Here is a 24,685-nt window from a genome sequence, read left to right as displayed (position 1 = left end):
TGCGCAGCCAGCACCTCTCTCTCCTCTCTCTCTACCCCAAAGCCAGATCCTCGGAGGTGGGAGACAGAAGAAGCAGACAAGTGAGTAAGGTGGTAAGGGCGCAAAAGTGCATGCAATGTAAGGTGATGCACACTGGGGGCACATGGGAACCAGGTGAGACAGGTACGTTCCTATCGTACGCCCCCCCCCCCACCAGGTAACCTACATGGCCCCTCCCTTACCCCTTACTGTATCCACACAACACAACACTACCCATAAACATCTACTTTACAAATCAACAACCATCCCTACTGTCTTCCCCGTTCCTCCCATATACCAAATTCGTCTTCTCTCCCTCCTAACCAATCAAATTTGCCATTTTCAACTCTCATCAAAATTTGCCATCTCCAACTGAACATCAACATTTGCCATTACCAATTCATCATCAGTCCCTCCTAGGGAGGGAGAGATGGAATCACCCCAATGTCTCATCCACGTCGTGATGCGTCTCACAAATCCTCACAGCAATTCTTACTTCTGCACAAAACAAAGAAAACACAGGTGTGGAGTCATCATCATCACCACAGGCAAGTGGCTGCGTATGGTGCGACAGGTTCATCAATCCTAACTATTTCCTAAATGACTTTAACAACTTTACACTACCCGGGGTCTTTCTCCGGCCAAACCATTGGCCCTCTTACACTATGGGTTCTAAAAACCAATTCCCATTGGCCAAACTGTGGTGCTTTTCAATTTGGGGTCTCACTCCCCCGATTCATCTCCCGGTGCCCTCGTACAATTTCTGGGCTGCGACGTGTACCTCTCCCAGTGGGTCTACCCACCTGCACACCTCCACCACTGCAGTTGCCTCCTAGCTTACCTGCTCCTTACCCTAACCTAACTACCTGGGGAAGGCCCTCTGGCTCTCTCCCCACTCGGTGCCCTCTCTGGCACTGGGCTACCCGGGTCCGTCCTCCGGATCCTCGGGCCCCATCCACAACTCTACCGGCTCCCAGAGCCCACCTGCGGCCTCACCTGGCCGACATCCTCACAGTGGTGGAGTGCCCAACCAACTACACACACTAACAGGCTACACGCCCAGCCATTTCCACAACACTAATGCACCCATTCACAACACCATTCTGCAACCGCACCACAAATGCCAATATCCAACCACAATTTACCTATACCCTCTACCTAACACTTACACTACCCGCCCCGGGTATTCGTGAAAGGGGTCCACTCTTCCCCCATCCACACCTTCGCACCATGCACACCACTTCGTACCACTCACTCCAACTCTCTCCACACACCTGTACCTGCACACCTGTGCTCTCACACCTGGTGCCACCTGCACCCTTCTCTCCCCAAGCGCATTCGCGCTGATCCACACACTCACTACTCATACACTGCTCCACACACCTGTCCAGTTGCACACCTGTGCAATCACACCTGTTCAATTCTCACAAACACGGCATCATCTCAGCTAACTACTCCCTTCTGAAACTTGCGCTTCCCAGTCGTCCCTTTAAACTATTACGCTCCCACGTCATTATCATCCACACTAATCTACCTGCGTCCCCACTACAGGTATCAGTCACTAACTAAACTTAACGTTACCTAATGTCAATCCTCGCTAGATCCCTACACACCATATCCTAACCCACCCGGGCTAGTTTTCACTGCCATACACCCCATAAGCTATTGCTCCTTTGCCCCACATGGGAAGGCTGGCAGGGATGCCATCCCACCACATCGGGGGTCTCTCACTACCAATTTTGCACATCAAATTTCAACAAATCAAAAATTTGCCAATCACTACCCATCATCTGCCAATCACTACTGCCAATCCCTTGCCAATCATCAAATTTTGTTTTTCTCTAATTTTGGGTCCAATACACTAACCTCATCACCCAGTCGACTCACTAATACCTCTCGGTGCGCCAATCCCTGTCCAAAGCCCGGCTTCGTAAAGCCAAGCAATGGATGCTGGTTGTTTTGTGCCAGCGGCTGGATGCGTCCGGCATTCGGGGCAGGGACGGGGGCTTACCCGGGCCGAGATCCCACGCACCATCTCGGCACGGAGCCATCCAATGTCCCGCTCTCGACCTGCCGGCACGTCTCACCAAAAAGTGGTCGCCATGACGACCCTTTCTATCGGGCTGCCAGCTCCGCCTAGTGGAGCACGGACGCGGCCGTTCAAAGCGAAGCCCAGCACGCACCGAGGGCCCGATTCGGCTATAAGTCGTTCTAAACTCTACCCCGTCTAACGTCGATGCTTCACCTGGACGCTTACACCCCGCAGCCCGTTCCTTGCTCACACATCCAGCCGTGCCCATGCTCCTCGTACCTTTCCTTACACACCCAGGTACCCTCATTCCACTCACAGCCTTGGTCACACACCTGACCACCGAACACTTTGGCACACATTCGTTGCTCGCACACCTCACCAATACACCGCTTCGCGCCCCCTCCTCGGTCACCTCCTCTGTGACAATCACAGGTGTGCCCTCATTCGCACACCCAACCACGTGCCTCACCACCAACTCCAGCGTGCATTCCCACTCACGCTCTACCATTCCAGGTGTGCATCCTTCCATCCCAGGTGTACATCCTCTCTCACCTGTCACAACTAACTCACGCTCCATGTCACTCTCACTACTCTCACCTCCATTCTTGGCAGCGCACTCACCCTTACTCTTGACAGCGCACTCTTTCCTCGTGCACCTGTCCGTCACACACCTTTCTCGCGCACACTCTCCCGTTACACCCTCTGTAACACTCCCCACAGGTGGACACTCTTCCTTACTTCTGACAGCGCACTCTTTCCTCATGCACCTGTCCGTCACACACCTTTCTCGCGCACACTCTCCCATTACACCCTCTGTAACACTCACCACAGGTGGACACTCTTCCTTACTTCTGACAGCGCACTCTTTCCTCACGCGCCTGTCCGTCACACACCTTTCTCGCGCACACTCTCCCGTTACACCCTCTGTAACACTCACCACAGGTGTGCATTCTTCCTTGCCTTTGACAGCGCACTCTTTCCCCATGCACCTGTCCGTCACACACCTTTCTCGCGCACACTCTCCCGTTACGCCCTCTGTAACACTCACCACAGGTGGACACTCTTCCTTACTTCTGACAGCGCACTCTTTCCTCATGTACCTGTCCATCACACACCTTTCTCGCGCACACTCTCCCGTTACACCCTCTGTAACACTCACCACACCGCGCTTCCATGTGCTCCCTCGCACACACGCTACGACCGACTCATTCTCGCCAACACCCTCACTCCTTGGCACACACTTTTTCCTCACACACCCTAGAGTCGGACCTCCTCGCACACCTCCTCTTTCGCACACCAGACCTGTCACACACCTCACCAACGGCCTCTCACGAACACCCGGGTCCATCTCGACCCCCAATCTTCTTAAATCACCTGGCGCATCATACGCACGACCATATTGGTCACCACTTACACCGGGTCCTCTTCCTCTTCGCTTCTCCTCCATCACCTGCGAATCCCTCATCCGGTTAATGAGCACATCATCACGATCCAAACACAGACTTTGGACCAATTCTTTTATCTCCTCTTTTATCTCTTTCTTATCCCCTCTCCGTCGCTTCTTAATTTCGCTCATCCCTTCTTCCACTTCTTCTAATTTCTGCTTCACCTCTTTTATGTCCCGGTACGTCTCCTCAAGCTCATCCTCTAAGGCTACCTTGACCGTTTCCAGGTGCGTCCTCACCTGCCGGTCCTTCGTCTCCATTACCTCTATCACCTCGTCCAACCTCGTTGTCAGTCCCTCACGTACCATCTGACATTCCCTCTTTGTCGCTATCAAGTCGTTTTTTATGTCGTTTTGTGTCGCTTTTAAACCTCCTAATACCGCAGTGTTCCTTTGAACCTGCTCCGTTAGTCCTTTTTGTCCCTCCGTCAGCTGTTCCACCTCCTGCGTCAGGACCTCTATGCCCCCTTGTAACTTTACAGTCCCCTTTCTCACCTCCTTCTCCATGTGCTCCTTACAGTGCCTCACCTCCTCGCGCACTCCTCCGACCTCCTCACTCACTCCTCTTCTGATCTCCTCTCCCATCACTTGCATCTCCTGCCCAGATGCCACCCTCATCTGCTCCATTTCCTCCCTGTGAGCATCCAGTTTGGTTTCTACCCCCATTCTGACCCCCTCTATCTACTGCTCCATTTGTTTAACTTCCCTTTCCGCTTGGTCCCTCATGTCCCTCAATTTGCCTTCCATACTGTTTTCTAACCCCTCTAACCCATTTTTCACTCCCTCTATTTGATTCTCTTGAGCGGCCATTCTGTTTTCTACCCCCGTTAACCCATTCTTTACTTCTTTTATCCCGTTGTCTAACTCCTCCCCAGTACCCCTCGCTTCGTCCCTCATTACCCCCATTTGGCCCTCTAATCGCCCACTATCAACCCTCATTTGCTCACTCTGAGCATCCATCCGGTTTCCCAATTGGTTACTCTGCAGTTTGAGGGACGCCTGCATTTGCGCCATAAATTGCTCCATGAGGACCTGCATCTGGGCCATCCCTCCCACTTGTGCAGCGGGTGCGGCCGCCGTAGCTATGTGCGAGGCGCCATTTCGCGCGTCTGCTACCCCCGCTGTTTCGCTCTCCTCATGTCCCTCATGTCCCTCAATTTGGTCCTGGACCGACCCTGCTTCACTCTCCGCTACCGGACCCCAGCCGTCTTGATCCGCCATAGCGCGACTTGCAAAATTCGAGTTTCGTAAAACAAATCCAAATTTTTTTTTTTTTTTTTCGTTATAATTTCGGCGAGCGCAGTAACCGCGGGACCGCGCTCCGGCTCGATTTTGTCGAGCGCAGTACGCGCTCCGAACCGATTTTCCCTCCCAAAATTTGGGCCTAACTAATTTAGTCCCGGGTCCGAATCTCACTCCTCGACACCAATTGTTACTCTACTAACACAATTGGTGTCCAAAATTTGGGCTAAATAAATTTAGTCCCAGGTTCGAATCCAACTCCTGACAACCAATTGTTACAGACACGACTTTGATGTTAAAGTGGGCCGAGCGGAATGGCCGTCGTGTCCGCACAAATTACCCGACTATACTCGACGTTGACGAAGTCGCGTTACGCTGGCTCAATAAGAAAAAGAAGACACCCGGCTGGGTTATAAAATGACGACACCAGGGATACGGTTCTCAAGACCTCCGGAGGAGATTATATTCGTTACGGAAGGTCAGATTACAGGGACGAGAGGTACAACATAGAAAGACAAGCACTTAGACACAATCTTATATTATCCCCGGACAGACGACAGGTAAACGGGACAAGGCTGACTCACACGGGGATTGATGGCTAGGAAAGGCAAGGTAGCGATGGCTCCAGGTGCACCTGGGCTCGGGGCAGGATCAACACGGTTCGGTCCAGAGATGCGGGGAGGTCTCGTCGCAGCGCTCAGAGGTGACGTTCTTTCTCAGGCGGGTCTTTCTCAGGCCTCTCCAAACTCAGGCGCATCTGTTTCAGCGCTCGCAGGTCCTTCTTTCTCCAGCTGGGGGCGCATCTGATGTCACATCCGGCGCGTGGCCGCGTATATCCGGCGGGGAGTGACACGCCCTCGGCTCGTTAGCTCCGCCTCATGGAATCGGCACGTTGCTTCTCATTGGGTGCGTGCGGGGGGTTTACCAGGCTCCGCCCTTGACGAGGAGCTGACAAGGAGCCCCTTCGTGGTAACCCCGTGGAGCGCATGGTCTGGAGCGCATCGTCTGGAGCGCATTGTCGATGGCGGCGAACCGAGCCGGTGGGAGGACGCACACTCCCCCCCGCGCAGCGCCGTGCCCCTCTGTTGTTGTAGACGGGGAAGAAGATGGGAGGAGGTATGGGAAAGGTCCTAAACTCACTACTGGTGCCATATAATCACATTCTGGTGCAACGAAGAGTCATAATTAATGGAAACGAGGCCTTAACTGACATAGATTAAGAATAACTAGGAAGATGTCCGAAAGTTGTCTACGTGTGGTGCGGTGGACCTGGGCACGACATTTAATGGGGGAATAAGGGGAAGGTCGGCTCTACTGATTGTTATTTACATGCAATGGGACTAGGGAATGGGGGATTGGGGAAAGTTGGGGAGTATTGGAGAAAATAGGGGAATATTTACAAGCGGATATGGAGGCCAAATTCCATATTCGCAACAATATATATATATATATATATATATATATATATATATATATATATATATATATATATATATATATATATATATACTGTATATATATTCTGTTACGTGTTACCTCCCCAAACACCGGTTACGGTGCCCCTCAGAGTCTCGAGAGGGAACGCGGCAGAAAGATTTGTTATTTTGAGTGTTCTAATAAACCATGGTGAAACCACACCAATGCAATTGTATAGAACAAAACAAGTAATTGTATTAAGAACTCTCACATACACAATAATAACACTATTAAAGAAAGTACAATGAAAATATCACTTGCATCAAAGGAACAATATATATGATGATACCATCATTCCCCAATGCTCTCAAAGCAATAAACTCACGATACGCCAAACATGAGTGGAATGTAACATTCCCCAAATTCCGAGCACAAATCCCAATGCGGGGTGAATGTTGAAGTCGTGCAGAATGGCAAGAACAGGCAGGTAGCGGCACGGCACGGCAGTGGACGAGAAGTTACGAGGTGAGAGGTTGATATGGGAATTGAGCCGATATGGAAACGAACGGCGACCCACACAATGATGTCGATATGGGAATCCCAACGACAAAACACGAAGCACCAGGCAGACGGCCTCTTCGAGGAAAAATTGGCGGATTGACCTGGAATGGCAGCTTTTGCTTTCCCACCAACAATGGCTCAGGCTTGGTAATAAAACCTGAGACGCAGGTTTAATTGCAATCACAATATACCGTGCATTCAGAAACTATTCAGACCCTTTTACTTTTTTCACATTTTGTTATGTTGCAGCTTTATGCTGAAATTGTTTAAATTCATTTTTTCCCTCATCAATCTACACTCAATACCCCATAATGACAAAGAGAAAACAGGATTTTAGAAAGTTTTGCAAATTTATTAAAAAGAAAAAACTGAAATATCACATTGACATAAGTATTCGTACCCATTGCTATGACACTTGAAATTTAGCTCGGGTGCTTCCCATTTCTCTTGATCATACTTGAGATGTTTCTACACCTTGTTTGGAGTCCACCTGTGGTAAATTCAATTGATTGGACATGATTTGGAAAGGCACACACCTGTCCATATAAGGTCTCACAGCTGACAATGCATATCAGATCAAAAACCAAGCCATGAGGTCGGAGGAACTGCCTGCAGAGCTCAGAGACAGGATTGTGTCGAGGCACAGATCTGGGGAAGCCTACAAAAAAAAATTCTGCTGCATTGAAGGTTCCCAAGAGCACAGTGGCCTCCATAATTCTTAAATGGAAGAAGTTTGGAACAACCAGGACTCTTCCGAGAGCTGGCCGCCCGGCCAAACTGAGCAATCGGGGGAGAAGGGCCTTGGTAATAGAGGTGACCAAGAACCCGATAGTCACTCTGGCTGAGCTCCAGAGATCCTGTGTGGAGATGGGAGAAACTTCCAGAAGGACAACCATCACTGCAACACTCCACCGATCTGGGCTTTATGGCAGAGTGGCCAGACGGAAGCCTCTCCTCAGTGAAAGACACATGAAAGCCCACAGAATCTTGTTTCTCACAGTCTACGGGTCCTTTAGGTGCCTTTTTGCAAACTCCAATCGTGGACATCGGGATAGGAAAGGGTGTGTGGCAATCTGGGTAAAAGACTGCAATATTGTATCGAGAGTTAGGAATGACATGAAGGAGGGAACTAATGTGGACGATTCTCGGTGGATTGAGACTAGAGATTGGAAGAATAGTAAGATACTTGTTGGATGTATTGATGAGATTCCCAGTATGAGGGAGGAGTAAGAAAAAGGGGTTGATGAAGAATTCAGAAAGGCTCGTGGAAAGGGTCGAGTGTTGATTGGAGAAGATATAAATTTCCCAGAGATGGAATGGGTCTAGAAGTCAGTTTGTAGAAAGACCGACCAGGGTGTGTGGGGTGTTACATATTTACCTCTGCCATCGAAGGTGGATGGAGGTTATGTTTTCACCTCTGCCTGTCTTTTTGTCTATCTGTTTGTCTGTCTGTTTGTCTGTGAACAAGATATCTCAAAAAGTTGCGGATGGATTCCGCCGAAATTTGGCAGAGATGTAGCGTATGTCACAAGGACGAAATTATTAGATTTTGGTAAAGATCCGGATTCGGATCCGGCTACTAGAATTTTTAAAGTGATTCTTCACCATTTGGAGATTGGGCCAAAAATTATACATAACAGGATATCTCAAAAAGTTGTGGACGGATTTGGACGAAACATGGTGGACATGTTGGGAGTGTCACAAGGACGAACCACTTCGATTTAGGTGAAGATCTGAATATGGATTCAGATACGAGAATTAATTAATTTTTAAGTGATTCTTCACCATTGAGAGATCCGGCGAAAAGCGATATATAACATGATATTTAAAAAAGTTGTGAACAGATTTGGACGAAACTTGGGGTACGAGTTGGTTAGGTGATATAATAACAAGAAGATTATATTTTGGTTCAGGTCCGAATCCAGATCCGGCTCTTCAGTGGTATACAAAACAAACTGAAGAGCCTGGCGGAGGTATGCGCTCCACCGAGTGCCGTTCTTTCAAAGAAATTATCCCAATATAAATTGGATGCATATTATCATGCAGTAGGTGGACGTAGAAGAAAGTCTGGGGAAAAAGTGACAACAATATGGTGTGTGCAACTATTTATTGTTGAGATATGAAGTTCAGGATAGTAGGGTAAGATTGCTAGATTTCAGGAAGACAAATTTTGAAGGCATGGAAAGAGAGTTTCTCAAAGGGGAAAAGCAGCTAACGTGTGGGAAATCTGTATCAGAGAATGGGCAACCTTCAAGGAGCGATTGCGTCGGCTCCAGAGTAGGTATATTCCAGTGAGGTGGAAAGGTAGCAGCAAAAAGAGACCAGGGTTCATGAGTAAGGAGGTAAGCAGTGTTATTGAGGATAAACAGAAGACATCCATTAAGTATAAAATAACAGGGTTAGAGACAAACTCACATCAGTATAGGAATAAACAGAGGCAAGCCAAAAGAGGATATCAAAAGGATATGGCTAAAAAACATAACAGCAATTCATGTTTCAAGTACATAGTGGGTAAAGAAAGCTTTAAGAAAAGTGTGGCCTGTTAACGAATAGCACAGGATAATTGGTGCATGATGATGGAAGGATTCATTTTGTTTTATTCTTGCTTTGACATTTACACAAAGAACAGTCAGGGGAACTTCCAATAGCTAAGAGCATCTATCTTGGAGGTGAACAAGGGCTTATTGAGGAGATCCAGGTATGAGTGGACGAAGTAAAGAAGCAGCTAGGAAAACAAAGGGCTGATAAAGCTCCAAGGCCAGATAATATGCATCCAATGGTATTAAAGGAGGTGGCTGATCAGATTAGCGTTGTGTAGCGAAGGTCCAACAGCTCATTGGAGTCGGGCCCGGGAGCAAATTGGAGGGTTGGAGAGGGTTGGAGAGGAGCAAATGTAACCACCATCATTTCAGAAAAGATCCAGAGAAGAATTGGGTTAATATAGCATGACTTTGGTCGTAGGGAAGATGCTGAAGTCATTAAGGAAGGAACGGATCAGAAACCATTTCAATAAGTTCAAATTAATTGAAGATAGTCGGCATGGATTTACTAAAGTCGGTCATGTTTAACAAATGTATTGGAGTTAATATGGGCAGCTTCTGATTGGGTGGATGAGGAAAGTGCAGTGGATGTAGTTTATCTCGACTTTCAAAAAACTTTTGATAAATGTACCACGTAGAAGGCTGTTGAATAAAGCGAAGGCTTGTGGCCTGGCCGATAAGGTAGCCAACTGGATTAGGGATTGGAAGCAAAGGGTGGTTGTGAATTTGATAAACAATTTTGCAAAGACAATTTTTCATTCAAGCAACGAATGTGTTTAATTCTCCAAGACAGGAGAAGTGACACGGGCACAAATAGGGAAAAGCAGCTCGCATGGGAAGATAGTTCCAAAATAATGGTAGCCCATTTCCCAGAGCACCCAGAATCCCCTGCCAGGGACCTGCGGGAACACTGGAGGATGAAGATGAAGGCAAGGGCACCCAAATTTGATATTGCCATACTTCTCCAGAGGATTGCATCTGTCCTCGAAAATTCCCAATGCACCCCGTCGGCCAACTGCCCTATTCCAATGCTCTTCTGCCTCCTCTTGAGTTGATTCAAGTAAACGTCCCATGTAAACGACCAATTATAAGCCATGTAATGCTTGTTTCAAGGATTTCAATGCACTCTCAAACATTCCCTAGGCGACTTGTAAAAGTTTCTTTGTTATTTAAACGCTTGTGATTAGATTTTGATCGCGCATTGGATAATCACCCTTTGCTGATCGGCGATTAACTTTGAATGGGTGATCATCACATGATTAGCGATTCTACACACGTCTAACTCTTAAACGCCTTAAAAATGTATATCCATTTGTTGATCATGTACAAAATGACCTTATTGTGTAGCCAAAAGAAATACCAACGTGTAACCTTAACTACCTCTGTTCGAAGTGCACACATCAACTTGGAAATGTGAATGTCTGTGAAGAGTGTGTGACAAGGGCCAAGATGGTGCCGACGTTGAAGTTGTTCCTGGGTTTGCCGACACCCGGTGTTGATTGTGCCGACAGCCACGTGTTGGCCTAGCGGTTAGGGTGCGGGCTTGGGATACCTAGGATCCTGGGTTCAAATCCCAGTTCATCGCTGAATTAATGCCAGGGTGGTTGGCTCAGCCTGTCATCCTTCCGAGGTCGGCAAATTGAGTACAAGTTCACTGGTAATTCCCTGTGTATCGCAAGAGGTGACCAACAGGGTTGGCGGAAGGAAGGGCATCCGGCATAAAACATCGCTTCAAAAAAGGGGACAACGGTGCCCGAAAAAGGCCAACGCCTGCTCTGCGGGGGAAAATGGCCTCTAAAGGTGGTAAAAAAAGTAAAACGTGATGCTATCACACATGATGAAATACTCGTGTCTCAGTTTCTTGAAGCAAGATACACGAATGTCATCCCTCCTGAAATATTTTGGCGATTGTCAGAATACCATCTTCACGGTCAATCACACATAGTGAAGGTCCATAACGTGGGTGATTGGCAACCATGTAAACAAATTGCTCAAATAAATCTGACTCGGTATTATATAATAGATATGAGTTTTGTTCCGGCCTCACTTCTCCCCTCTCTGGAACCACCTTCCGGAGCCCGTTCTCTTCCCTTCTTATCTTCAGGGTTTCAAACAGGCGGTGCACCACCATCTCACGGCATCCCCCATCCGCAGCCACAATCTTTATTACTCCCAATTAACCCTTCCTAGCCAAACCCTCTAACTTGCATGTTGGAGTGTTTCCTCACCATCTCTCTCTCATCATTTTCTCAATCGTTCGTTAACCTGCGAATCGGGTCAAATTGATTCCCCGTTGCCCATACTGCCATTTCATGCCCTCTGTCGCCTTGCTTGTCCACGAGCTTCGACATATTGTAAACAAAAAAATGGTACCTTTCGGATATCCACATATGCATTGTAAGGTGAAGAAACGTAGCTGTAATCCTTCCCAATTGACACCAGCGGATATCTGAAAACAAGGCAAATTATTCGAAACATCAGCAGTTACTATAAATAACATTGAATTCAATGGTGACATGTTTACAATTGTGATGGAACAACTTGTATGGGCTATCATATTGAAATGCAAGGAAACGAGACACAGGAGGAGGCTATTTGGTCCATCATGCCTGTGCTTTACCCACATCCCATTAATCCAATCTGTGAAGTTATTAACTTTTCTAATGATAAATGTAATCAAACTGAACATGCACATAATATGTTTATAATCTAACTCAAATAAATGTGACCTCGGTATCATATAATAGATATGAGTTTTCTGTCTTCTTCCGACTCCTATGGAGCCTAGCTCCACAGCTCTTTTTTGAAATACCAACTTCTTTCCTGGAAGTCCTTGCAGTGTCCATGTGGCTTTTACTTCTCCCACCCCCCCCCCCCCCTCTCCCACCCCCCTCTTCCCATGCCTCCAACCCCCAAGCCCTCTCCCTCCCACAGATCTCCCGATGTCCCTGCTCTCAAATGTTGTACTTGTGTGCTTCCCCCTCTCTCCCCATCTTGTCTCCCGCTCCCTTTATTATGTCTTATGTGTCCGTTTATTTTTTTTTTGTCATTAATGTTAGCTCTTACACGAGCCTCGATCTTGTATACAAAAAAAAAACAACCAAACAAACTCATATATTCATTCAATCTCCACTCTCCAGGCAGAGAATTGAGACAAGGTAAATGTATGAGGTCAATGTAACATTGCCTACTCTTTTAGAAAGATACCATTGCATCTTTAGTGTCCACAACTGAAATTTTAATAGGGCGACTGGATTAATGTGCTCATTTGGAACAGCAAGGCCCAAGGTGCAGCATACTCCAGAATGTATCGCACTCTGTGATAAGTTTTGGTCTCATTCAAATACAGGACCCAATGAGCTATAATATATCCTACCATTTCTCAGCCGACAAGACCCCAAATTCCATGGAGATCTCCTTTTAAGTAATAAACAAGCTCGATTTTTGCTTGGGTTCGTGATCTAACACACCGGACGCATTCGACTACACACAACATGGTCATAGGCAGTGAATGTAACATCCCATGGCTTTGCCTTGTCAATACCAACTTCACCAAGATGAAAGTGAATAATCTGAGATGCATCCTTCAAAATATCCCAGCAAAAATCACCATTAAATTACAATTCTGGGTACAATTAGCTCGTCGTTGAAATCGCCCCTTAACCAATCCAAACAGCGCCGGTGCAAATGTTTCTGCAGGTAAATCACCCATAGCCAGTTCCCTTTTTGGATGGGCTGGTGTAGAAATTCTTTCCCTGAGGCTTGAGTGGTTTTGTCGGCTTCAGCAGAGGGCTCAGCGCTGGAATGGGGCCCTGCAGAGTGCCAAAGTAATTCCCAGAACCACACCTGGATGGATTGGATAGGAAAGTAAACTTCAGCTTGGTTTGCTATCGGCCATCATGAAGGAGAAATAAAGTTACCCAACATGCTTAGAAAGGAGGACGTTAAAGTATAACGCCATGCTGTATGTGTACAAATATCTTTGCTTCTTCAGCAAGTTCAGACAAACAAGACCCTCACACATTAAACTGGACCATTGACAATTGGGCAGTACAAAGTAACCTGGTTGTTTTTAGTGATTAAGTTAAAATGACTTGTTTTTCTGAATATTATGACAGATAATTTGCAAGAACATTATTACATTGTCATTATCACGAGCTCAGAGTCTCTTTGCACTCCAATTGGTTCTGATGGACGAATCGATTACAACACGAGTCACAAGGACTGCCAAACGGTTCTGCCTTCGTCACAATGTGATCGTCAAAAGTTGCAAACGGTACTTTTTTACACAGCAAAGGTGATGAGTCTTTCGATGCAGGACCAGCACGGGTCAAAAAGATCAGAGGTCGAGCCGGATGTACAAAAGATAGTAATCACAGCTTTATTGTTCTACTATTTAATATATAAACTCAGGCAATGAACATGTACGTAAAAAGAGAGTGTGGCATCCAAAGCAAGTAGATCCAATCAAAGGTACAACAATGAGAAAAACAACAATTGCAATTGTGAAAAAACATGAAAGTAATCAAACGAAGAACTAGATCTGGCTAAACATGAACTAAATCAAGCTCTGAACCCAGAGGGATTGCATTATTCAGCAATAATGGATTAATTATATTAATATTTACATCTCAAGAATGTACGATTGAAACATTTGGTTGTAACATGTTTCCAAATTTTGCAAATAATCATGCACAAAACCTTTTTTAGGAGGGGGGCGTATACATAGTCAAGGCTTGTGGAAGAGCTAGAACATGGAACAGATCAGGAAGCAACAGAACAAAAGGAACAGAAAGACCAACAGAACAGTCAGTCAGGAACATTTAACAGTCAGGTCGGTCTCTTGACTGCCACTGGTAACATGTAACCCAGTGCTACCTGCTGCATGGTCGGGCAGTCGGCGACTAAACTGACTACCCTCACTGGCTCGCCAATGGACAGGGTGACTGTGATACCCCGCAGGACTAAAAACAATACCTGTCAAAGGGCGGATGAGCTCCCTTAGCGAGCCAATGGCCATCCAGTAAGGAGATGGTGTCTCCTAAAAAACACCCATCCAGTTGGACCGGTTTCTTAGGTGGTAAGTTGTAGACAGCAACCGCCCAGGGTAGTACTACCGTTCGGGCTTAGGAGCGTTAAAGTGGTGCCCGGAACCATCTTACACTCTCCGTGTCAGGATTTCTGGTCCTACTTTCTGTCTCACTCAAACTATGGATACCGGACCTAGCTTTAATCTCTTTCTTGCAAACAAACATCACACACTTTTCATACTCATTTTCACTCCTCACCTTTACATTCTCTCTCTTTTATTTATCTTTCCACAGATTTATCAATGAAGGTATTTTATTTAAGGCCTGGCCTCGATGAGGATTATATAGTCCGCGACGGGAACCTTCAACATGAAAAGAAGAAGAGTTTAAGGATAAAATAGAGGGAAACTTGGACAAACTAGAATGGCAAGCACTCGGTAGAGTGCACAACTCCACCAGGCTGAACAGTTTACGTTTTATATCCACTGATTGACCGGATGCAATGGGCATCATGAGGCACCAGGGCCTATTACTGTGAGCTCAACACGCTGTAACATCCCGATATCCTTACCTCTGCTCTGGTGCCTCAGTGTCTGAATAGAAGCTTTGAAGGACAACCCTCTTTGACCCTGTAGATCACCTTAATGTGCCTTTAACAGATAACCAGAAGTTCAGTTGCCGATCTGTTTGCCGAACCCTGTCAGCTGCCAAAGAGTCTGGACTCCAATTTTCTTTTTCAAAGTACTCACAGGTTGGTTCACATATGATATCTGCAAACTAGAACGACAATCCATAGAAAGCATACCTCCGCCAGGCTCAACAGCTTATGGTTTCTATCCCACTGATAGGCCGGATCTAGATTCGGACCTGAACCAAAATCTAATCACTTGTTCTTGTTGCCTGTCAAACTCATTCACCAAGTTTCATCCAAATTCGTCCACAACTTTTTGAGATATCTCGCTATATATCATCTTTAGCCCTATCACTCAATGGTGAAGAATTACTTTTTAAAAAAGAAGAAAGAGCAGTCAGGGATTGCAGACCGTCACCAGGATGTTTGTAGTTTGTGTGGTGTTTATTAGCTGCTGTGTTTGTGTGATTTATTGATGACATAGATTTATGTTCAATCCAATATGGCTGCCAAAACACGTGACAGATGACGTCATTAATTTAATTCTCCCATACAATTTTTTTTGTAGATGATGCACTAGAAATTTCAAACAGATCGGATCATTCTACTTGTCTAATTATCACGTCATAATGAAGACACCAATGACATCATCGCGAATATATGCTGTTCCCTATGAGGAGTACTTGACAATGAGCCATATTTCATTGTTTCCCATGGAGCGGTTTCGGAGATCTAGAGGTGAAAAGTTTTTCGATTTTCCAAAGATGGCGCCCGACCATGTGACCTATGACGTCATAATAATCATTACAAAATTATACAGGAGAAGGCGCTCCCATGGTGAAAATTCATGGCAATCGGACCAACGGTTACAGAGAAAAGCATATTTATTCTGTGCGGACAAACAGACAGACAAACAAACGGACCCAAATGCAATACCCTCTCCTCTGGCGAGGGTAATTATCTGAGCTGGATCCGGATCCAAATCTTCACCAAATGTAATCATTATGTCCATGTCACATACCCAACCTTTCCACCAAATTTTTTCCAAATCTGTCCACAACTTTTTGAGATATCTTGTTCATAAACAGACAGACAAAGAAACAAACAGCACGGGGGTGAAAACATAACCTCCAACCACCTTTGGTGGGGGAGGTAAAAATGGCACATTTGGACTCAAATGGGGCTTACAGGATCAGAGGGCCAGTTCCCTTTTTGGGGAAAGATCAGAGGGCAAAGAGACAGAGACACTAGAAAAATAAAACAGCATGGCAAAACCACCGTCATGCAACTAAAATATTCCTAAATCCAAACTTGGCAAACAGTGTAAACTCCATGATGCTGCACCTCCGTAGGCTCAAAACCATCCTTTTTTAATTCATGTTAAAGTTTAAATGTTTGTTAAACAACAATAAATTATCTGTTTATAATGTAATAATTGTATCTAAGGAATTAATTATTTATAATGTAGTTTATAATTAGAATGAGTTTTTTTTTAGGGCAGGGCGTAAGGCAAAGTGTCCACCGAGCATCACAGGGGGAGTTAGGGTTGGTATAAAAAAACTACAAGAAAAAAGTCACGTACTTTGTGCACAGCAGCGATATACATTTCATATAATACATAAGAATCCTGAGCAAATACTCGGACCTGAAAATGTGCCTGCAACATGGGGTCCCATGATGCTGATGAATAACCAGAAGAGGCAATGACAGAAATCTCTGAACAGATGTTGGAGATACCTACATATGTTCCAGTAAGATTTGTTGCCTACAGGGTGTAATTCAGGAAGAGATGTGGGTTCACCATGTTCGAGGCAAATAAAAATGATAAAGTATGGCCCAGGCACCCCAATTCTATAGCAGGACCCTAATAACCTCCAGCTTGCAAATTGTATGCCGGAACCTGAACTTGGAAGTTTATGGCTGCTATGTTTCAGCATCCGAAGGAATAGACATCTGGTAGTTAGCGGTTTCTTGACATGGGCTATGTTGCATGGTTTGCCGTTGCCTTCCCAGCACTCAGTAAGGGCAGGAGTTTGGAATTTGTCCAGGATGCAGGTGATAGCTTGCCCACTCCCTAGGAAGATATTAAGAACAAGGAGCTATATTGTCTCACTTGTGCGTAGAAATAAATGCATGCCTCGTCTCACAAGGAAGTTCTGAACTAATTCAGGCCACCTTGATAGCAGATTTGTGTACTGGGTCCTTCCAAACCAAGCAAAATTGCTCCTCCAAACGACCACCCTCCTTTGGGGATCTGCTAATAGGAACACATAAAGAAATGAGAATAGCATACCTGGCTCACTTGTGATTGAGCCCAGACAAGATACAATTATTTAGCTTAGGCCACAAAGTGAGGCAGGCGTGTAATTCTCAATTATAAAAAGTCTGAATGATAATTCCCTAAGATAAATAGTTTGAATCAGTGAATCAAAATAAAGACTAATTACTGCACTGTAGTCACAAGAAGAAAGCCTGACAGTGCACACACACACATATATATATAAACACATACATACATATACATACACATGTACATATAAACACACATACACAGATCTTCTTTTTTTTCTTTTCTTGTAAGTACTTGTAAAATCTATTATATTTGAAGTTATAACCATAACTTATACGCAATTGACTGATTTTTCAACTGCCCAGATCATCAGCTGGGCAACGTTTTTCGTCGAGGTTTCGATCCATTCAGCACAGAACCTCTCCAAATGGTGGACATTTGTGTTTTGGGACGGGATTCCTGCTTACAACTATCACTTTGCTAGTGCAAAAGCAGCAGAAATAGTGTTTGATATCTTTCCTTGTTTCCACTATTTGTCAGATTTTGTCCCCCACCCCTTTGAGAAGGTCGGAGTCGGGGGACATTTAAATGAGCTCCGTCCAACCGTCCAACTGACTGACCACCTGATCATCTGTCCATGTACTTTTGTATACGTGATATTTCAAAAACCCTTGAAAATTTTCCTTTCATCTAGCAGATATCTATTTCTTGTGACATTGTCTTAACCTGAATAGATCATGGCTGTGATTGGCTGAATTACGTTGCCATGGCAACCATCTCGGTAACTTGGCTTGTGTACACGATATTTCAAAAAACCTTTCAAGATTTAGCTTTCATATCACACAGATGTATTCCACATACCGCCCAAAAGGTGGAGGCCTAGAGTATGAGCTCCTTGGTCTGCTAACAACGATTTTCTCTTTTCAAATCTTAAACAAGACATCCATGAACATGTCTTTGAGAGCATTGACAAAGTCATGAATCCTATCAAAGATAATCTTGAGGGTCAGAAGAACAACTATATGAAGGATTTTAAAGATGTTGAAGAAATATTAGAACTGTATAAACTTTAAGTGTTGTTTGTAGGTTATACGGATAAATAGTATCGATTACAAACTTCTACCTGCTCATTGTCTTTGAGACTCAACAATATTTGTTACTCGCAACGCTTTTTAGGATGATGAGGTGTAAAAGTGATTAGCTACATTCGGATGAATACTTACAAATTCTTTGCTGGAGCTGGTGGAAAAAATGCCTGGGTGATAAATGAATGAATGAATGATCGTTTTTAGGCCATTTTCCCCGCTAGAGCGGGGGTTAGCCTTGCGGGCCCCATAACAATCATGGTTCTGAAGGAGCTGCGCTCCAACGCGAGTCGAAAGAATTGACGCGACCAAAGACGGAATTCGTCCGAGTTGCTTTATTGAAACAAAACAGCTCAGGTATTCTCACAAGCCCGTTTATCGGGCAGCAATATATATACACATTTATGCCGGGGCGTTTGCTCGGGAAAACCGAGACCGGGCATGCCCGGGTGTCAAGGGCGAGCCTTGGAAAGGCGAGTCTGGACATGCCCGGGCGTCCTGGACGCGGCCTGGCAAGTCGAGGCTGGGCGTGCCCGAGCGCTCTGGGCGAGCCCTGGAAAGGCGAGTCTGGACATGCCCGGGCGTCCTGGACGCGGCCTGGCAAGTCGAGGCTGGGCGTGCCCGGGCGCTCTGGGCGAGCCCTGGAAAGGCGAGAGCGGGCATGCCCGGGAAAGACGAGACCAGGCGTGCCCGGGAGGTTCGGGCGTGCCCGGGAACAGCGAGTCCGGGCATGCCCAGGAGAGGCGCGTCTGGGCCCGTCCGGACGAGCCCGGCATGGCGATCGCGCCCTGGCCGCGTCCTGGCAGGTGCAAGGCGATTGTGTACATTCAGCGGGAACCGCTACACACACCCCTCCAGAATCGACCTGCACCGGCAGGGTCAATTTAAGGGGGGTCCGGATGACCCGGCCGAAGCGACCCCTGGAGGGTCGTGAGGGGGGTCCGATCTGGTGGTGGGTGGTCGAGCGGGGGGAACTGTGGACGGGGGGCGGCCTCGCCGCGGAGGAAGGGCCAACCGTGGTGGTCGGTCGACGTCCACGTGCGCCGGTTTGAGGCGGTCCACAGAGATCCGGTCCGACCGGCCGCCGACATCGATGACGAAGGACTTGTGGCCCCGCCGCAGAACCCGGAAGGGCCCGTCGTACGGCGGCCGGAGTGGCCTCTGGTGCGCGTCATGACGCACAAAGACGTACTCCGCTGTGCAAAGCGCGGGGGGATGTAGGACTGGGGGCCACCGTGGCGGGACGTTGGCACGGGGGCAAATCGTCGGGCGGCCTCCTGGAGGTCCGAGCGCTGGTGTGCGGCGGACCAGGGACTGGTAGCGTCGGGCACGAACTCGCCCGGGACGCGGAGCGGCTGGCCGTAGACGAGCTCGGCGGCGGACGCCCGGAGGTCCTCCTTGGGGGCCGTGCGGAGGCCCAAAAGGACCCACGGCAGCCGGTCGGTCCAACCGTCGTCCTGAAGGCCGGCCATGAGTGCGGCCTTCATGGAGCAGTGAAACCGCTCGCACAACCCGTTGGCTTGGGGGTGGTAGGCCATGGTGCGGTGCAGCGTGACCCCCAACGAGCGGGCGACCGTGCCCCAAAGTTCTGACGTGAACTGTGGGCCGCGGTCGGACGAGATGTCCGCCTGTGCGCCGAAGCACACGACCCAGGTGGCGATGAACGCCTGCGCCACGTGGGCGGTGGTGGTGGAGGTGAGGGGCACGGCCTCCAGCCACCTGGTGGTCCTGTCCACCATGGTGAGCAGGTGGGTGAACCCCCGCGATGGGGGCAGGGGACCCACCAGGTCCACGTGGACGTGGTCGAAACGCCGTGCAGGCACGGTGAAAGGTGCTAGCGGGGCCTGGGTGTGGTGGTGGACCTTGGCCCGCTGGCAGGCCGTGCAGGCGTTGGCCCAGTCGCGGACGTTCCGTCGAAGGCCGTGCCAGACGAAACGCGCCGACACCAGCTTCTGAGAAGCTTTCCGGCCCGGGTGAGAAAGGCCGTGGATGGAGGCGAAGATGCGGCGCTGCCAGGAAACGGGCACGATGGGGCGAGGCTGGCCCTGGGAGACGTCGCAGAGCAGGATGGTGCCCGTGAAGGGGATGTCGGCCAGGCGGAGGCCCGTGTCCGCCGCCCGGAGGGCCTGCACCGAGGTGTCGGTGGTCTGGTCGGCCGCCATGAGCGCGAAGGCCACGCCAAGGTGGACCGCGTTCGCACTGGCCCGAGAAAGACAGTCGGCCACGGCGTTGTCTTTGCCGGCGACGTGCCGGATGTCCGTGGTGAATTCCGACATGGCGGAGAGGTGGCGCTGCTGGCGGGCCGACCACGGCTCCGTGACTTTGGCCATTGCGTAGACCAACGGCTTGTGGTCGACGAAAGCCGTGAACGGGCGGCCCTCCAGGAGGTGTCGGAAATGGTGAACGGCCAGGAATAGACCGAGCAGCTCGCGGTCGAACGTGCTGTATTTTAACTCGTTCGGCCGGAGTTGCCGGCTGAAAAAAGCGAGTGGCTGCCAAACCCCGTCCACCCATTGTTCATGGACGGTGCCCACCGCGTAGTTGGAGGCGTCCGTAGTGAGGGTGATGGGCGTGTTGAGCACCGGGTGAGCCAGCAGCGTTGCGTCGGCGAGGGCCCGTTTTGCGCCCGCGAAGGCCGCGTCCATGGCCGCGGACCAAACGATGTCATGCTTGGCCGGCTTGCCCCGGAGGGCCTCGTAAAGGGGCCGCATGAGCTGAGCAGCGCGGGGCACGAATCGGTGATAAAAATTCACCATGCCGAGGAACTCTTGTAGGGCCTCGATGGAACGGGGACGCGGGAACGTGGTGATGGCCTCGACCTTGGTCGGCAGCGGCACGGCCCCGGTCTTGGTGATGCGGTGGCCCAAAAAAGTCAACGGTCGTCGTGCCGAAGTGGCATTTGGCCGGGTTGACAATTAAGCCGTGCTCGCTGAGGCGACCGAACAGTGTTCGGAGGTGGAGGAGGTGCTCGGCGCGGGACGTGCTGGCGACGAGGATGTCGTCCAGATAGACGAAAAGAAATGGCAGGTCGCGCAGCACGCCATCCATTAAGCGCTGGAACGCCTGGGCCGCGTTCTTTAGGCCAAACGGCATCCTCAAAAATTCGAACAGGCCGAACGGCGTGATGACGGCCATCTTTGGGACGTCGGCTGCCCTGACAGGTACCTGGTGGTATCCCCGTATCAGGTCAATTTTGGAAAATATGACCCGTCCCGCCAAACGGGCGGAAAAGTCCTGGATGTGCGGGATAGGGTACCTGTCGGGGGTGGTAGCGTCGTTGAGGCGGCGGTAGTCGCCACACGGGCGCCATCCGCCCCCCGGCTTTGGCACGATGTGCAGTGGTGAGGCCCACGCGCTATTGGAGCACCGCACGATGCCGAGGTGCTCCAACGCGTCGAACTCGGCCTTTGCCACGGCGAGCTTGGCCGGGTCGAGGCGGCGGGCCCTGGCGTAGACCGGCGGGCCCGTAGTGGGTATGTGGTGCTCAATCCCATGCCGCACTGCGACCGCCGAAAACATAGGCTGCCTGAGGGCCGGGAATTCCGCGAGCAGGCGAGCGAACTCGTTTGCCGTCGGAAGGGTGCACGCCAGTTCGGTCGGCGCAGAGCTGCTCATCGTGCACGCCAGGGAGCTGAAGTTCTCGCTGAAGTTGACAAGGCGACGTCGTTTGACGTCGACCAGCAGCCCGTGCGCGCAGAGGAAGTCGGTGCCCAGCAAAGCCATGGGGACGCAGGCGGTCACAAAGGTCCACTGAAAGCGCTGGCTGCCGAAGCAGAGGGTGACGTCGCGCGGGCCGAAAGTGCGTATGGCCGAGCCATTAGCAGCGACCAAAGAGGGGCCGCAAACGGCGTCCCGCCTGTCCTGCTCGGAGGCGGGTATGATGCTCAGTTGGGCGCCGGTGTCACAAAGGAAACGCCGCCCGGACGCTTTGTCCCGAATAAAAAGCAAGTTGCCCGAGTGGCCGGCGCTCATGGCTGGGAATGAACGCCGGCCCGGCCGTTTCCCGACTTGCCGAAAGTGCACGGGGGTCGGCACATCCGAGCCTTGTGTCCGAACCTGGCGTGGTAATAACACCACGCCTGGTCAGGTGGAGGCCCCGGCCGTCGTGTCGGAAGCGGTCGGCGCGGCGTGGCGGCTGCCAGTTGCACCGGCAGTTCGGCCTCCAACCGCGCAGGGCGCTCGGGCATCGTGGGCGTCGCCTCGGACGGCGGCAGGCTCCAGGTAGCCGCGCCGATGTGTTGGCCCGCCGAGGAGATCTTATCGGCTTCCCTGGCGAGGGCACGGGGATCGGTGATCGACGTGCCAGCCAGGGCGAGGCGTACTGGGTGAGGCAGCTGGTGAAGGAACAGCTCGCGGAACAGAAAATCCGGAGAGTGCTCACCGAGCAACGAGAGCATATAGTCCATGCGCTCGGACGGGCGCGTGTCGCCGAGCTCGGGCAGGTCGAGCAGGCGCCATGCGCATGCCGCCGGTGAGAGGGCGAAAGCGTCGAGGAGGAGCGTCTTCAGCGCGTCATACTTGTCAGCAGCCGGCGGGTGCTTGAGGAGGCTCAGGGCGTGGGCCGCGGTGGCGGAACCGAGCGCTGCCACGACGTGGTGGAAGCGGGTGTCGTCCGCGGTGATGCCTCGCAGGGCGAACTGGGAGTCCGCTTGGGCGAACCAAACAGCCGCGTGAGCCTCCCAGAAGGTAGGCAGTTTAAGAGTCACTGCCGTGTCCATGTCGGTAGGTCACCAGTGAAGGAGCTGCGCTCCAACGCGAGTCGACAGAATTGACGCGACCAAAGACGGAATTCGTCCGAGTTGCTTTATTGAAACAAAACAGCTCAGGTATTCTCACAAGCCCGTTTATCGGGCAGCAATATATATACACATTTATGCCGGGGGCGTTTGCCCGGGAAAACCGAGACCGGGCATGCCCGGGTGTCAAGGGCGAGTCCTGGAAAGGCGAGTCTGGACATGCCCGGGCGTCCTGGACACGGCCTGGCAAGTCGAGGCTGGGCATGCCCGAGCGCTCTGGGCGAGCCCTGGAAAGGCGAGAGCGGGCATGCCCGGACGCTCTGGGCGAGCCCTGGAAAGGCGAGTCTGGACATGCCCGGGCGTCCTGGACGCAGCCTGGCAAGTCGGGGCTGGGCGTGCCCGGGCGCTCTGGGCGAGCCCTGGAAAGGCGAGAGCGGGCATGCCCGGGAAAGACGAGACCGGGCGTGCCCGGGAGGTTCGGGCGTGCCCGGGAACAGCGAGTCCGGGCATGCCCAGGAGAGGCGCGTCTGGGCCCGTCCGGGCGAGCCCGGCATGGCGATCGCGCCCTGGCCGCGTCCTGGCAGGTGCAAGGCGATTGTGTACATTCAGCGGGAACCGCTACAGTTCCCTGTTTGAGGCAATGTTTTTATGGCCGGATGCCCTTCCTGACGCCAACCCTTAGTCGCCTCTTACGATGCGCAGGGATACGGTGTACCTATTCTAAACCGAGGTACACACCATGATCATTCATCCCAGCAAGCTGGTACTCAATTTGCCGACCTTGGAAGGATGACAGGCTGAGTCAACCGCCCTGGTGTTAATTCAGCGATCGACCGGGATTCAAACCCAGGATCCCAGGATCCCAAGCCGGCACCCTAACCGCTAAGGAACCCAGGATCCCAAGCCTGCACCCTAACCGCTAAGGAACCCAGGATCCCAGGATCCCAAGCCGGCACCCTAACTGCTAAGGAACCCAGGATCCCAAGCATGCACCCTAACCGCTAAGGAACCAGGATCCCAAGCCTGCACCCTAACCGCTGAGGAACCCAGGATCCCAGGATCCCAAGCCGGCACCCTAACCGCTAAGCCAACACCAGGTGATGATGTTCTTTTTTGCATCTTCTATCCGTTGCTTGCTTCTCAGCCGGACTTGGTCGACGTAGGTATCACCTTCAAATATCCGCTTGAACTGGCTATCAAAGTATCCATCTTGCAGACCAGATCTCATCTTTGAACAATTCGTCATCATTTGTTTACTCTTACCTCTGGACTCGATCAGTGGTCCTAAAGTTCAACACCACAAACCATTCCCTTTGTTTCTAACTTATTTTAACATTTAAAAAAATGTTCCCAGTCAAAATTCTCATGTTTAGAAGCGATTAATCTTGAGACATGATCTTATATGTAAAGGTCCACAGATGGTTTCTTACTTTGTGTTTTCATGGTTATGAACAAAGGCTCATTCAACCATTTTCAAAAATGTATATACAAACAATACCTAGGCTTTCTGGCATTTAACATTGCATCCACATTTGCTCAGTCCATTATTTTTCTTTTCAAGAGTGATGCTCATGGAAGAGCAAGGTATAACTGACAGTGGGACAAACATCAAGGGAACGAACGAACAGGAAGAGGGGAGAGGGAGGAGTGGAAGGAACAC

The 24,685-nt window shown here is 49.7% G+C and overlaps 1 protein-coding gene across 1 annotated transcript in view; it reads right to left on the bottom strand.

The window, feature by feature from the left end:
* Nucleotides 1–24,685, bottom strand: part of CFAP96 (cilia and flagella associated protein 96) — a 69,475-nt gene that overhangs the window by 20,565 nt on the left and 24,225 nt on the right. Inside the window, 4 exon segments of the mRNA XM_078775310.1 lie at nt 6,550–6,870; nt 11,627–11,702; nt 12,962–13,099; nt 24,120–24,309. Of these exon segments, the coding sequence (XP_078631436.1) occupies nt 6,550–6,870; nt 11,627–11,702; nt 12,962–13,099; nt 24,120–24,309 (725 nt within the window).

The sequence above is a fragment of the Myxine glutinosa genome, chromosome 4, assembly GCF_964187855.1.
Source record: "Myxine glutinosa chromosome 4, kmMyxGlut1.1, whole genome shotgun sequence".
In the NCBI taxonomy this organism is placed as follows: domain Eukaryota; kingdom Metazoa; phylum Chordata; class Myxini; order Myxiniformes; family Myxinidae; genus Myxine; species Myxine glutinosa.
The sequence above is the reverse complement of the archived record's forward strand: the minus strand, read 5'-3'. Positions and strand labels throughout refer to the sequence as shown.